Source organism: Silene latifolia, chromosome 11 (genome assembly GCF_048544455.1).
Source record: "Silene latifolia isolate original U9 population chromosome 11, ASM4854445v1, whole genome shotgun sequence".
In the NCBI taxonomy this organism is placed as follows: Eukaryota; Viridiplantae; Streptophyta; class Magnoliopsida; order Caryophyllales; family Caryophyllaceae; genus Silene; species Silene latifolia.
Genome location: NC_133536.1, coordinates 11,035,983 through 11,050,854, shown reverse-complemented (window position 1 = coordinate 11,050,854; position 14,872 = coordinate 11,035,983). Strand labels below are relative to the sequence as shown.

The 14,872-nt window shown below is 34.2% G+C and overlaps 3 protein-coding genes across 3 annotated transcripts; 2 read left to right on the top strand and 1 right to left on the bottom strand.

The window, feature by feature from the left end:
- Positions 1 to 428: 428 nt before the first annotated feature.
- On the bottom strand, positions 429 to 1,984 carry LOC141611005 (uncharacterized). The gene is made up of 2 exons (XM_074429394.1): positions 1,030 to 1,984; positions 429 to 703 (listed from the first exon to the last, which is right to left on the bottom strand). Exons 1-2 carry the CDS (start codon positions 1,976 to 1,978, stop codon positions 690 to 692), a joined length of 963 nt encoding a protein of 320 aa, XP_074285495.1. The 5' UTR covers positions 1,979 to 1,984; the 3' UTR covers positions 429 to 689.
- Positions 1,985 to 2,712: 728 nt separating this feature from the next.
- On the top strand, positions 2,713 to 8,716 carry LOC141611004 (alpha-galactosidase-like). The gene is made up of 15 exons (XM_074429393.1): positions 2,713 to 2,910; positions 3,485 to 3,543; positions 3,693 to 3,749; positions 4,243 to 4,277; positions 4,425 to 4,528; positions 4,661 to 4,736; positions 4,993 to 5,051; positions 5,172 to 5,237; positions 5,418 to 5,501; positions 5,697 to 5,761; positions 5,866 to 5,948; positions 6,195 to 6,285; positions 6,359 to 6,408; positions 7,542 to 7,682; positions 8,493 to 8,716. The coding sequence occupies exons 1-15, from the start codon at positions 2,744 to 2,746 to the stop codon at positions 8,592 to 8,594; spliced, it is 1,239 nt and encodes a 412-aa protein (XP_074285494.1). The 5' UTR covers positions 2,713 to 2,743; the 3' UTR covers positions 8,595 to 8,716.
- Positions 8,717 to 9,946: 1,230 nt separating this feature from the next.
- Positions 9,947 to 14,658, top strand: LOC141612705 (alpha-galactosidase-like). The gene is made up of 13 exons (XM_074431492.1): positions 9,947 to 9,999; positions 10,289 to 10,323; positions 10,505 to 10,608; positions 10,744 to 10,819; positions 11,001 to 11,059; positions 11,181 to 11,246; positions 11,524 to 11,607; positions 11,763 to 11,827; positions 11,939 to 12,021; positions 12,257 to 12,347; positions 12,421 to 12,470; positions 13,553 to 13,693; positions 14,435 to 14,658. The coding sequence occupies exons 1-13, from the start codon at positions 9,951 to 9,953 to the stop codon at positions 14,534 to 14,536; spliced, it is 1,005 nt and encodes a 334-aa protein (XP_074287593.1). The 5' UTR covers positions 9,947 to 9,950; the 3' UTR covers positions 14,537 to 14,658.
- The last annotated feature ends 214 nt before the right edge of the window (positions 14,659 to 14,872 follow it).

Genomic DNA, 14,872 nt, shown 5'->3' with positions numbered 1-14,872 from the left:
TGAGTTCTCCCCAAAATCGTTTAGGTAAGAACCCTTGTATCCTCAATGCTCGTGCTGTTTCCAATAAATGACGGTGCTTTCTCTCAACTCTCCCATTCTGCTGTGGGTTACCAGGTATAGATCTCTGATGAACAATGCCATTGACAGAAAACAGCTGACTGCATTCTTGTTGGAGTATTTCACTACCATTATCACTCCTTATGTGTTTAATAGTAGTGTTAAACTGATTCTTAACATAGGCCAAAAAATGAACCAAAGTACCAGAAAGTGCTACTTTGTCCTTAAGGAGAATGGTCCATGTTGTTCTAGTAAAATCATCAACAATGGTGAAAAAATAGGAGTGACCCCCTAGAGACTTTTGTCTATAGGGTCCCCACAAATCCATATGCAACAACTGAAAAGGAAAAGATGTGACAGATGTACTAATGGGAAAAGGAACTTTGTGATGCTTAGCAAGAATGCAAGTTTCACAGTGAAAGCTCTTCTTATTAGAAACAGAACTAGGCATTACATGTTGTAAGGCACTTAAAGAGGAGTGACCTAGTCTGCTATGTAACAACAATACATCATCACAGCTGACATTAGCAGACAAAAAGGCAGTATTACAATTATTTGTGAGACTACTATGTCTTGTGCTTGTTTTAAACTGGTAAATCCCAGCATTTCTCCAGCCAGTACAGATCACCTCCTTAGTGGAAGGGTCCTGAATTTGACAACCAGCAGGAGTAAAATTAGCATGGAAGTCATTTTGTGACAAAAGTCGTCCTAAAGATAGGAGATTATGTCTAAAATCTGGAATATAAAACACATCATGTATCATGAGTTTTTCTGTCAATTGAATATTCCCAACAGTCTTGACCATTTTAACCTGTCCATCTGGGAGTGTGATAGTAACAGGTCTATGCAAATGTCTGTGTGTCAAAAACTGACCAAAATCATAAGTCATATGATTAGAAGCACCAGAGTCCATGATCCAAACATGATCAGAAATATGAGACTCATGCAATACAGTGGATGCTAAGGATGTACCTGCAAAATTAGCTGCAGGAGAATCAGTAGCATTCTGATTTTGCATTTTGAACAGTGCTTTAGCAACTGCCTGAACAAAAGCAGGATCAGGAGTGTCCTCGTTAGAGTTCTGGTGAGTAGCAGGCACCTCACAGGGTGTATCATCTTCATACTCAGCTTCTTCAACTTCTACATTGGCAGCATAGCCTCTTCCATAACCTCGACCAGCAGTAGATGTGTGAGGAGGTCCAGAAAACCTTCCCCGTCCCCTTCCCCGTCCTTGAGTACCAAACCAGCAGAAGGCAAGTGTGTGACCATATTTCTGGCAGCGTTCACAAAAGTAAACAACCTTCTGCTTCTTGCCATCTCTCCTCCAAACATTGCCAGCATCTTGTGCTCCAGCAGTCTGGGAATTGTTTGAAGGAAAACCATTCGAGGAAGGAGCAGTATGAGAGGAAGCAGGAAAATTCTGTGTAGCAGCCATAGCTACTCCATCTAAATCCACCTTAGTATCAGCTTCAGTAATCTGCTTCTGCATTTCAGACTGATGAACTTTTGCAAAAGCCTGATTAACAGTTGGTAGAGGTTCCAAAGCAAGAATGTGACCACGAATCTGATCATATTTCTTATCAAGGCCCATGAGAAAATCAATCAAATTATTCCTATTATCACGCTCAACAATACGCTTCAACAATTGACAAGTGCAAGTAGCAATTGCAGCACAGGTACAATCAGGCAAGGGATCAATAGACCTAAGATCCTCCCAAACCGACTTTAAGCGAGCATAATACTCAGCAACAGTATCATTTCCTTGAGAAATTTGAGTCATTTCTTTGCGAAGCTTATACAAATGAGGAGCGTTAGTTTGATTATACCTTTCGTTCAATTCCTCCCAAAGCTGCTTCGAAGAAGTGACATAATTGAAAGAGCGAGCAATCTTCTCAGTCAAAGAGAACTGAATCCATCTCATGATCAGATAATCGAATCGAATCCGACACCGTGAGTCGCCGCATTTTCAGCTGGTTCAGGACAACCGCCATTGATAAAACCAAGCTTATTCTTCGAAATAAGCGCAATTCGCATGTTCCTGGCCCAATGCAAGAAGTTCTGGCCATCGAAAACATGCGGAATGATCTGGAGAAGAGATTGATCACCGGCAGTAAGATGTAGAGGATTTTTGTAAACAGAATTTGAAGTTGCTTCAGTCATTTTGTAGAATCAATCGTAAATGAACACAGCGGAGTTATCGATTGAAAAGAAGATGAAGTAATTGAATAAAATTGTGATTTTGATCAAGAAATCCTAAAAAAAAAATGTGTATTTTGTGTTTATGAATTAAAGAATTCACAGAAAAGCGGAATCAAAAAATGATCGGAAGACGAAGAAGAATCACAGGATTGAAGAACCTGTCTGATACCATGATAAAAGTAAGAAACTCAGAACTCCATTAATGGAGGTTTGGAGCTTAGCTCTCTAACACTCAGACAAAATAAAAGTGATTTATTATTCACTCATAATTAATGTAAGATATTTACAGGGCTATTTATAGGAGAGTTAGTTAGCTATACAAGGAAGTATGTTAGCTGTACATGAGCTGTAGGTGAGCTGTCAAGTAACTAATTCTGTTAGGATGATGTCAGCAGATGTCAGCAGCTTCATATCTCCAACATACGGGTCTATATATATAATCGTATACAATATAGTTACATACCATCAATTAACAGTTTGAGAAACAATGGTACATCTAAGAGCACTTTTGTGGTCACTCGTATCGATGGTCTTGCAATTAGGGATTACACACGGAGCTCGTGTTCTTCACAACAATAATAACGGTTCATCCCAAATTGTTCCTCAAAGGCGTAGTCTTGTTGAGAATGGCATCGCTCTTACACCACAAATGGGGTACGTATACTTTTCTTTTTTCATCCAAAACTTACACAAAACGGGTTTTATTTGGGTACAATTCTTAAACTTTTGCGTTAATAAGGATTTTTGAAAAATGGTATACAAAAGGGAGATTATTAATTCAGTCCTTTGGGTGGAGCTATTTGTTAAGGGGTGAGAAATTCTAACCTATATCTCAAAATATATTATACTCGTAATAAGAAAACTCTTTTACCAACAAATTTAGATAATACTCGTAACAAGAAAAATGATGCGGGTTGTACAAATACAGTAAGTAATATTTTTTATTATTTAATTGGATATATCTACGAACTACTTTATTATTTGTATGACAGTCAAAATAAAGTTCGTATCAAGTATCAACTAATCAATTTTGAGATTAAGACATAATTCCGTAAATTGACATTAATTTAATGCACAGGTTAAGTATTTTCTTTTTGGTACATGTATATAGATTATGGTGATGTTTGACCAAGCTTTAATATTTAATGTAAGAGATATGAGTCGTACAATTCCATGTTTAAAAAAGATTTAGCAAGTGTAATGTGATGTTAATTGTTATCCTAATCAGGTGGAACAGTTGGAACCATTTTGGTTGCAATGTCGATGAGCAAATGATACGACAAACAGGTACATGCCATCACACCTATCTTCCATTTCAGAATTGCTCATGGGCTCGCACGTCGGACCATGAGAATGTAGAACTACTTTCTTTACAGCGTTAAATTTATTTTCATTTTGGCATATGTAACCTTTTTTTTTTTATATATATATTGTAGCTGATGCTATGGTCTCCAAAGGACTAGCAGCCCTAGGATACAAGTACATTAACATAGGTATGTTCATTCCGTCACCTCTTTCGTCTTTACTTTTGATACAAACCAAGAAACTCTGAAACAAATGCTTATAAAAATACAAAAAGTGAAAAAGTAACATGCATACTATGACATGAAAAAAAAGACCTTTAGATAAAACACAAATTCTCATTATAGACGGACACTATCCGTCTATACGTATAGACGGATACCATTTCCCCTCACAAAATACCCATTTGCCATAAAATAGAAAGCACATGGGGGTGCCCCACTTTGTCCCCCCTACCCATTTTATTAGAGGTCTTTACCCGTCTGTTCGCCCTACCCGTCTATACCAAGACCTATTGTAGATAAAATGAGAAAGTAAGAATGGCTAAGACATCCAACTAAGAAAAACGTACAAAAATTACCGGAATAGTCTTCTAGATTACTATTGTTTTAACTACACAGTCATTCTTCTTAGCATGGTAAATAAATTGATTTACTTAGTTGAGTTTTCATGGCTCTTCATCAGATGATTGCTGGGCAGAACTAAACAGAGATTCTCAGGTGCATTGTTAATTTACTCTCTTCTTCTCGATTCTCGACTTAAATATTTTACTTGGATGATTTATGGTTTATCGCCATATCGGAACCTATGTCAATTAACAAAATCATAGCAAAGGACTTAATTTATTCATGAATTAAATGTTTCAGGGATTTTTGGTTCCGAAAGCTTCAAGATTTCCATCAGGAATGAAAGCATTAGCAGATTATGTTCATAGCAAAGGACTTAAACTCGGAATTTACTCTGATGCAGGGTACATTATTTATACTATCTCCCATTAATTTTATTACTCGTTTTCAAAATGTTCAAGAGTTACTTTGTGTGTCTCGGCTATTTGTTTACCTTTTCTTACGGAATAATTTATATATGTTTCATTTTTCTATAGAGTTCAAACGTGCAGTAAGACTATGCCAGGATCACTTTACCATGAAGATCAGGATGCAAAGACCTTTGCTTCATGGGTCTGTCATTTTGTTTGCTCCCTTTTTTAATTCTCCATTTTTATAATTAATCTACGAATTATGTTGGCCGCTTAATTACAACAATAATAAAACGGTAAAGTATCGATACAGAGATACTAGTCCATTAATCAGTGACGGAGAGAGAGGTTGAAAGACGTGGGCGAACGAGTAATGTTATAAGAAAAACCCTATTTTTTTTTGATAATTTACGAATTCTGACATAAACTACTACATGTAATTGTTATGACATGAACAGGGTATTGATTACTTGAAGTATGACAACTGTGAAAACAAGGGTATAAGTGCAAAAGAAAGGTATTTAGTAGAGTTCATTTTAATTCAGACCGTTTCAGTTCAAAAGAATGGAACATAACAAATCAATTGACAAAATATTTTTAATTTAAATGGTAGATTATACTGTTTCTATTTATATAGGTACCCTGTAATGAGTAGGGCCTTAAAGAACAGTGGCAGAGAAATATTCTTCTCGTTATGTGAATGGTAAGTTACTAACTGCAACAAATTCCCTTGTAACCGTCACAAATTTGTAACCTCTCACAACCTTCTCAGTTTTCTCCCATTTACCATTACTTTAATCGGTATGAGAGGTCAAAGACTCGTGACCGTCACAAATAAGAATTTGTGTACTAAATGTAGGATAATTCATTCCTTGTTAAACAGGGGAGAAGAAGATCCAGCAATGTGGGCAAGAGGTGTTGGCAATAGTTGGAGAACAACAACTGATATTCAAGATAATTGGGATAGGTAAATAAGGAAATGATAACGCTAAAGATGAAATGTAGTCTTATATTTATTGTGAGCTTTTCAAGGGTTACTTTAATAATTTGAAAGAGTCCATTTTGGTGTAGCGTTGTGACCACACAAAATAGGCCGCTATCACGTAATTTTGATATAAATCATCATAGCTAATGCCTAATAATTTGAAATGTTATGTTTCAGGATGGTAACTATAGCAGACGAAAATGACAGATGGCACCCAGCAGCTAGTCCGGGAGGATGGAACGGTAACAATTAAATTCATCTGGTTTAAATTTTAAACAAATTATCGTATTTAGTATATGATAATATCATTCTGAAACCAATCTTATTATTCTTATAATGCGTACAGACCCAGACATGCTTGAAGTAGGCAATGGAGGAATGACAACGGCCGAGTATCGTTCTCACTTTAGCATATGGGCATTAGCCAAGGTAACTTAGTTTGCTAGGTACTCCGTATATTTTGATTGTAATATGTTCAAATTTTACGGAATATCTTACATTTCGTATCTTTTATTTCTTGTGAAATTAATTTTACTATGCCTACATAACAAAGGCATAAATGTCAAAATATTCGCCAAGAGGCTTTCAATTTCCTTTATTAACTTAATGTAAAACGACTTTACCTAATTAGTTGTGAACGCGGTTATATATTTAAAAATATTTGATTTGTCGTAGGCTCCATTGTTGATTGGTTGTGACTTGCGGTCAATGGATGAAGTAACTTTGGAAATACTAAGCAACAAGGATGTCATTTCCGTCAATCAAGGTAATGAGGATACAAATGTATGCTAAGATCTTACATAGAACTTGTGAAGTTTATAACATCTTTTATTCACCAGATGAAGTAGGAATTCAAGGAAGAAAGATTAAGAAAAACGGTGATCTTGAGGTAATATTATCAACTTATGTAAAATATGTATGTGTAAATTGGCAAAAAAAAGTTAAAATTGGTTACCAAATTCAAAGAAGGTAATCCCCACTAAACTAAAAGAATAAGAAAACTCAATTTCAATGTGTAAGTATAATTTTTCTTGTAAAAAAGAAATTCGATGGGCCCCAAACATTGATATTTTATATTAATATTACCTTAATTAATAATAATAATAGAATTTACATAACTATATGTGCAATCGTCTTTGCTACAAATAAAATATTCAGTATTCTATATTTCTATACACAGAAAAGTTCTAACTTCAAACATTATAGTGTTTGTATAAAGTATAATATAGAGTATAAAGTATAATTAATACAAATAAAATCTCCAAAATTTTATGATGTATAAATTAATTTTGCCATTTTAAATAACGTACAAAAATTAGCTATGATGTATAAATAAATTTTGACATTGAAACTAAGTTTGATTAAAGCTAAGTAAAAAACCAACTGATTATATAAATAAAACGTGTCAACTTCGCTCTTTTTAATCTTTCCATCTTATACAACTATACAAGCTAACTTGTTTTAATGTCCAATATATAAATGTGATATTATTATTGTTATTTTGTGCTTTTTTATATATTCTTTTCATAAAAAGATCTAGAATGCTATCATTATTTTTAATAATAAAAATAGGTTCATATAAAAATAACTTAATCTAAAAGTCCCTTGAATAATAAACTTTTTTTTTAATAATATTACTAACATTATAATCAGTACATCACAACATACTATTATAACTACAACTCATTTATGTAAAAATTAAAGCTCAATTAATATAACCCTTACAAATACCGTGTTTTAGCACGAGATCTCAACTAGTGATATAATATATGAAGTAGAATTTATTCTTAGGTACATCTAATGTACAATAACGTGCTACACACGAAGTAATTATTAAGATTTTCTATATAGATTTTTTTAAATGTAGTTATTTGCCGAAAATGCTCTTAAAATCAATCTTTTCATCGATTGAGTGTACGGTGATGTGGTATACCGAGTATATAAAAAAAATATTCCTAAGCAGTCATCACATTTTTCAGTATCATTTTATATACAGATCATTTTATTTTGAAAATATTTCAGGTGTGGGGTGGTCCATTAGCAAATACGAGGGTGGCGATTGTTTTCTGGAATAAAGGTCCTTCACCAGCGACTATTTCCGTTGATTTGAAGGATGTATACATACCACCAACAGTTAGCGTTGATGTTCGGGATTTATGGACGGTAAGCGCTTCCTAATTTGGTCTTGTCTTTAATTAAGGAGTAATAATATCCAAATAGTATAAAAGTTAAGTTCTTTAGAACTCTCTTACTGACCCTTAAATTTAGGAAAAAGAATTTTTTTTAAAAGTGGTCCTTATGGCAAGTAGTTGGTGTTAAATGATTTAATTTCTTTCCTCCCTCAATACAACATACAACCATTATCTAACACATACATCAGTAGGTCTCATGGGAGACCGTCTCCCACTAATTTAGTGGGAGACATAATTGAGAAAAAATAAATTCAGTAGGTCCTTCACCCCATCATGTGAGAGGTCTCTCAATAACGCTATTGAGAGACCGTCTCTCCGAAGTTTTTGTGCACATAAATATACATTACAATATACAAAGCATATGTTAACAAATAATTGTGAACGTGAAAAAAAAAACGAAAAATTTAGCCAATTGTTTACATTCTCTTAAATTAAAAATATAACTCACAGTCAAAATTTTCAAATATGTCATAATATAATACCTAATTGTGGATTTTCTGACAATAAAATACGGAGTATATGTTTAACAAATTTTATCAAAGCAGACCGTGCAATTTCGGCACAGGCGTAAAACTAGTATAGTCATCAATTCTAGGCTTGAGGATACGATTATTAAAATTTTGAAAATGAGTTTTTTACTCCCTTTCTTCCCTTTTTTTTATTTGACCTAGTTTTTAAAATCCTCCTCATGAATTTTAAAATTGAGGTAATTTTGAAGAGTCGGAGGTAGTATTGTTGTGAAACCTAATAGGCTAATACAAAGCTTGTGCTTATCTTGCAGCAAAGAACCTTATGGCCAGTGCGAGGCGAACTTTCTGCTCAAGTGAATCCGCACGATGTTAAAATGTTCATCTTGACACCAACTAAGGCAACTCATCCCTAAAACAAGCTTCGTTATTTACAGCAAAAATGCTAATGTATGTAACAATTGAGCTCAAGTCACTCAGAAATATATAAGATAGTTACGTTATAATGTCACTTTGAAATATATTTTATTATTAAAGCGCATAACCAAGCACCAACTTAAGCAGAAAATGAACGAATTCTCTTTAATTTCAAGTCAATAGTTTAGTATTAAGCCAGCTCCGAACAAACTTGATAGCCGAAACCTGCTCAGGAAGGAAATGATGAGGTCTCTTCGATTTCTTGTCGATGTTCATGGCACCTTTTCGAATCACATCTTAACTATTGAAAATTTGCAATTGTAATACCCATTTTTAGAAGATTTTATGAAAGACCCTTCGTGTCTATGGAATCATTGTTGGTTGGTTGGTGGGGGTGGGGAGTGTTGGTAGACCCAGTTGAGATGTTTTACGGTGTTTACTCGACCTGTCTGGTGTTACTCGGTCGAGTATATGTAGTACTCGGTCAAGTATCCCACTCACTCGACCGAGTGCTACATGTACTCGACCGAGTGGGGTGGTTCAACGGTTTACATTTAAGATCGAGAGTCGAAACTTATATCAATTCTTTTGCCATTTCTTTTACTCCTCTAACCCTAAAAGGCAGGCCTCTTTCTATTTGTTTTTCCTTCTTCTCTAATCTATACCTATACTCTATATCTAAAAGACAAGCGTGTGGGCACGGGTTTGGCGAGTTGGGACGTGATATCCAACGTATCCTAGTAATGACAAGATAAGTCGCTACAATCATCATTGGTATCAGATGTAGTGATAAATGTTGATTATAAAATAGTCTAGTTGTTTGTCGTAGGTGACGGTTTTGGTACTCGTTATGCATTTATATGATTGGCTGCGATTGCATGGATTCTCTAAAGGTAGGATTTCCCTACTCAGTTTAGTTGTATGATTAATTATGAGATGGTTGTGATATTATTATTATATGTTTGTGTTATTTCTATTATCATGTTGTTCATGGTGACGGAGGTGGTTGTTGTGGTTGTGATTGTGAAGCCATGTTGGGAGATGGACTTTGATGGTTATCAAATTATACCTCGCAAGTGCACGATTGTCGTTGTACACTATTGAGGGTCGATCCCACGAGGAGCTAGGAAGAGTATTAATCGTTCGAATCCTTAGGTTTAGCTAAGTGACAATTGTTCCGGGTGTAATTTCGGAGCAGTGTTTGTGACCACGTAAGCTTGTTGAATGACGTCTTTGCTTGTCTCTTCCTCTCGGCCTCTCCTGTAAAGATGAACAAACTGAGGGCTCCGGCTTGGTACCGAGCGTACTCACTCCGTAAGCTTTTTTTTTTTTTTTTTTTAATTGTAGCTGATGCTATGGTGTCCAAAGGACTAGCAGCCCTAGGATACAAGTACATTAACATAGGTATGTTTATTCCGTTACCTCTTTCGTCTTTACTTTTGACACAAAATCAAGGAACCGTGAAACAGATGCTTATAAAATACAAAAAGTGAACAAGTAATGACACGAAAAAAGACCTTTAGATAAAATAAGAACGTAAGAATGGCCAAGACAACCAACTAAGAAAAACGTACAAAAATTACCGGAATAGAAGGAGTAGTCGTCTTAATTATCGTTTTGGCTACACAGTCATTCTTCTTAGCATGGTAAATAAATTGATTTACTTAGTTGGGTTTTCATGGATCTATATCAGATGATTGCTGGGCAGAACAAAACAGAGATTCTCAGGTGCATTGTTAATTTACTCTCTTCTTCTCAATTCTCGACTTAAATATTTTACTTGGATATATACTATATTAAAATTCGAAAATATTGTTTTTACTTCGGCGGATGGTTTATGGTTTAGACCTATGTCAATAAACAAGATCATAGCAAAGGACTTAATTGATTCATGAATTAAATGTTTCAGGGATTTTTGGTTCCGAAAGCTTCAAGATTTCCATCAGGAATGAAAGCATTAGCAGATTATGTTCATAGCAAAGGACTTAAACTCGGAATTTACTCTGATGCAGGGTACATTTATATTCTCTCTGTCCCGTCAATTTATTACACGTATTAAAAATGTTCACGAGGTATTTTAATCAAAGTTAAACGAAAGAAACTACAAATTCCATGGTCGAAATAATTTATGTTTCATCTGCTCTATAGAGTTCAAACGTGCAGTAAGACCATGCCAGGATCACTTTACCATGAAGATCAGGATGCAAAGACCTTTGCTTCATGGGTCTGTCATTTTTGCTCCCTTTTTTAATTTTCTATTTTTATAATTGATCTACCAAGTATGTTTTTGGCCACTTAACATAGGTGAACGAGTAATGCTATAAGAAAAACTCGATTTTTTTTTGGATTATTTTGCGAATTCTAACAAATAAACTACTACTTGTAATTGTTATGAAAATGAACAGGGTATTGATTACTTGAAGTATGACAACTGTGAAAACAAGGGTATAAGTGCAAAAGAAAGGTATTTAGTATAGTTCATTTTAATTCAAAACCGTTTCAGTTCAAAAGAACGGAACATAACAAATCAAATGACAAAATATTTTAAATTTTAATGGTGGATTATGCTGTCTCTATTTATATAGGTACCCTGTGATGAGTATGGCCTTAAAGAACAGTGGCAGAGAAATATTCTTTTCGTTATGTGAATGGTAAGTTACTAACTGCAATAAATTTCTCTTGTAACCGTCACAAGTTTGTGACATTTCACAACCTTCTTAGTTCTCTCTCATTTACTACTACTTTAATCGGTGTGAGAGGTCAAAGGCTTGTGACCAGCACAAATGAGAATTTGTGTACTAAATGTAGGAGAATTTTTTCCTTGTTTTAGGACATTTTATTAAGGTACTTCACTTCTGTACTGTATGTTTATCATTGATCATGGTCGACAACTCGATATTGTTTAAAAAAATAATTATTGATAAACAGGGGAGAAGAAGATCCAGCAATGTGGGCAAGAGGTGTTGGCAATAGTTGGAGAACAACAACTGATATTCAAGATAATTGGAATAGGTAAATAAGGAAACACAAAAACTTAAGAGAAACGGTCCATTTTAGTGTAGCGCTGTGACCACATAAATTTAAGGCCTCTATCGCGTAATTTAATACAAATCATCATAGCTATAGCTAATGCCTAAATCCTAATAATCTGGAATATTATGCTTCAGGATGGTAACGATAGCAGATGAAAATGACAGATGGCACCCAGCAGCTAGTCCGGGAGGATGGAACGGTAACAATTAAATTCATCTGGTTTGAATTTTAAACAAATTATCGTATTTAGTACGGAGTATATGATAATATCATTCTGAAACCAATCTTATTATTCTTATAATGCGTACAGACCCAGACATGCTTGAAGTAGGCAATGGAGGAATGACAACGGCCGAGTATCGATCTCACTTTAGCATATGGGCATTAGCCAAGGTAACTTAGTTTGCTGGGTACTCCGTATATTTTGATTGTAATATGTTCAAATTTTACGGAATATCTTACATTTCGTATCCTTTATTTCTTGTGAAATTAATTTCCGATCAAAGGCATAAATGTCAAAATATTCGCCAAGAGGCTTTAAATTTCCTTTATTAACTTAATGTAAAACGACTTTACCTAATTAGTTGTGAACGCGGTTATATATTTAAAAATGTTTGATTTGTCGTAGGCTCCATTGTTGATTGGTTGTGACTTGCGGTCAATGGATGAAGTAACTTTGGAAATACTAAGCAACAAGGATGTCATTTCCGTCAATCAAGGTAATGAGGATACAAATGTATGCTAAGATCTTACATAGAACTTGTGAAGTTTATAACATCTTTTATTCACCAGATGAAGTAGGAATTCAAGGAAGAAAGATTAAGAAAAACGGTGATCTTGAGGTAATATTATCAACTTATGTAAAATATTACTCCGTATAGTGCTTGTTTCAACTTTTATTGAGCTATTTTCAGATTATATTCGAATAAGTTGTAACATGTATGTGTAAATTGGCAAAAAAAAAAGTTACAATTTGAAAGAAGGTAATAATATAAACTAGTTTTAATCGTGGAAAAATACACGGGCATTTTTAATAATGAATTTTACTAAGAAACGTGAAAAGAGTAAACATCATGTTCATAAAGACACTAAACTAGATATAAAAAAAATAGATTACTCTGGACAGATTGAAGAGTAAAATTACTTAAAAAATTGTAAACTATGTACTTCCTCCAATTTACAATAAACCTCCCTATTTCCTTTTTCGGTTATTCACAATAACCTCCCTATTTCCTTTTTTGGTAAATGTTTGTGTGGTCCAAATTTAATTGTATGGTGGGGTAGTGTATTTGTGTGGTCCAAATTTAATTATATGGTGGGGTATTATGTTTCCTTAATTTTGTGGCAAAATGAAATGGGAGGTTTATTGTGAATTGAAGGGAGTATTATACAGTACATAATCTAAAATCACATTATATTATTTCTATTCAAAAATCGATTTTCTTTTTGCAAGTTAATTTTATTTGTTGACTTAAATTTGTACAAAATCAAAAGTAGATTTTTTGTTGGGTATTGTAAAGTAATTTCTTAAAATTTAAAGTGCAGGTGCACGTGCAATTGAAATTAATTTATTTATTTTTTTCAAACAGGGTCCACCACTAAACATGTTTCCTTAAATCTCTTGACCAATTAGAAAGTTTTAAAAAACTCGGCTTTTATACTAAGTAGATATGGGGTAAAATTTATTCTTAGGTACATGTAATGTACAATGACGTGGTACACCCGAAATAATTATTAAGATTTTCATTGTAGATTCTTTTTATTGTAGCTATTTACCGAAAATGCTCTTAAAATCAGTCTTCTTATTGATTGAGTGTACGATGATGTGGTATATCGTGTATATAAAAAAAATATTCCTAAGCAGTCATCACATTTTTTTAGTATCATTTTATATACATATCATTTTATTTTGAAAATATTTCAGGTGTGGGGTGGTCCATTAGCAAATACGAGGGTGGCGATTGTTTTCTGGAATAAAGGTCCTTCACCAGCGACTATTTCAGTTGATTTGAAGGATGTATACATACCACCAACAGTTAGCGTTGATGTTCGGGATTTATGGACGGTAAGCGCTACCCAATTTGGTCTTGTATTTATTTACTGAGTAATACTCCCTTTAGCTTTTATTTTTCTTCCCGTTTCTCTAATATATGTGAGGAGTATTATACTGAAATGGGAAGAAAACAGCAAGCCGGAGGGAGTAATATGTAGTATTCAATTCTAGGTTCGATTCATGACTCTTGCGAATGAAAAAGCCAAATTAGCTTCAGGGGTTGTTTGGTTATCCACTAAAAAACACAGGAAGTACAATTCGTGTGAATTACAAAATGGGGGACTTGTTTGGTTACCTCAATTCACATGAATTGGAACTTCCCATGAATTCTAATTCCTCTATAATGGAGGAAGTTGCTTACCTAGTTCCCCCTAGGTAAGTTGGAATGCCTACATGAATTCCAATTCCTATATGCAACCAAACAACATTTTCTAATTCACATGAATTCTAAAATCATGTGATTTATCACTTCCTAGGCAATGAAAATTCTTACATGCAACCAAACGACTCCTCAGTATCCCAAGGAGATTTCCCCAACTGTCGGTAGGGGATACTCCTTATCAACACAAAAAAAAATCAATTCTAGGCTTGAGGGTACGATTATTGAAATTTTGAAAATGATTTTTTTACTCCCTTTTTTTTGCCCTATTTTTTAAAATCATCCTCATGAAAATTGAGGTAATTTTAAAGAGTCGGAGGTAGTATTGTTGTGAAACCTAATAGGCTAATACAAAGCTTGTGCTTATCTTGCAGCAAAGAACCTTATGGCCAGTGCGAGGCGAACTTTCTGCTCAAGTGAATCCGCACGATGTTAAAATGTTCATCTTGACACCAACTAAGGCAACTCATCCCTAAAACAAGCTTCGTTATTTACAGGAAAAATGCTAATGTATGTAACAATTGAGCTCAAGTCACTCAGAAATATATAAGATAGTTACGTTATAATGTCACTTTGAAATATACTTTATTATTAAAGCGCATAACCAAGCACCAACTTAAGCAGAAAATGAACGAATTCTCTTTAATTTCAAGTCAATAGTTTAGTATTAAGCCATCTCCGAACAAACTTGATAGCCGAAACCTGCTCAGGAAGGAAATGATGAGGTCTCTTTCATTTCTTGTCGATGTTCATGGCACCCTTTTGAATCACATCTTAACTATAGAAAATTTGCAATTGTAATACCCCTTTTT

Excerpts from the sequence above, each read along its gene's own strand:
- LOC141611005 (XM_074429394.1), bottom strand. The coding sequence starts at position 1,978 with ATGAGATGGATTCAGTTCTCTTTGACTGAGAAGATTGCTCGCTCTTTC.
- LOC141611004 (XM_074429393.1), top strand. The coding sequence starts at position 2,744 with ATGGTACATCTAAGAGCACTTTTGTGGTCACTCGTATCGATGGTCTTG. Across the intron at positions 5,052-5,171 it reads GGTATAAGTGCAAAAGAAAG|GTACCCTGTAATGAGTAGGG; the intron begins GTATTTAGTAGA and ends CTATTTATATAG. Across the intron at positions 5,949-6,194 it reads GCATATGGGCATTAGCCAAG|GCTCCATTGTTGATTGGTTG; the intron begins GTAACTTAGTTT and ends GATTTGTCGTAG.
- LOC141612705 (XM_074431492.1), top strand. The coding sequence starts at position 9,951 with ATGGTGTCCAAAGGACTAGCAGCCCTAGGATACAAGTACATTAACATA. Across the intron at positions 10,324-10,504 it reads AACAAAACAGAGATTCTCAG|GGATTTTTGGTTCCGAAAGC; the intron begins GTGCATTGTTAA and ends TAAATGTTTCAG. Across the intron at positions 11,828-11,938 it reads TAGTCCGGGAGGATGGAACG|ACCCAGACATGCTTGAAGTA; the intron begins GTAACAATTAAA and ends TAATGCGTACAG.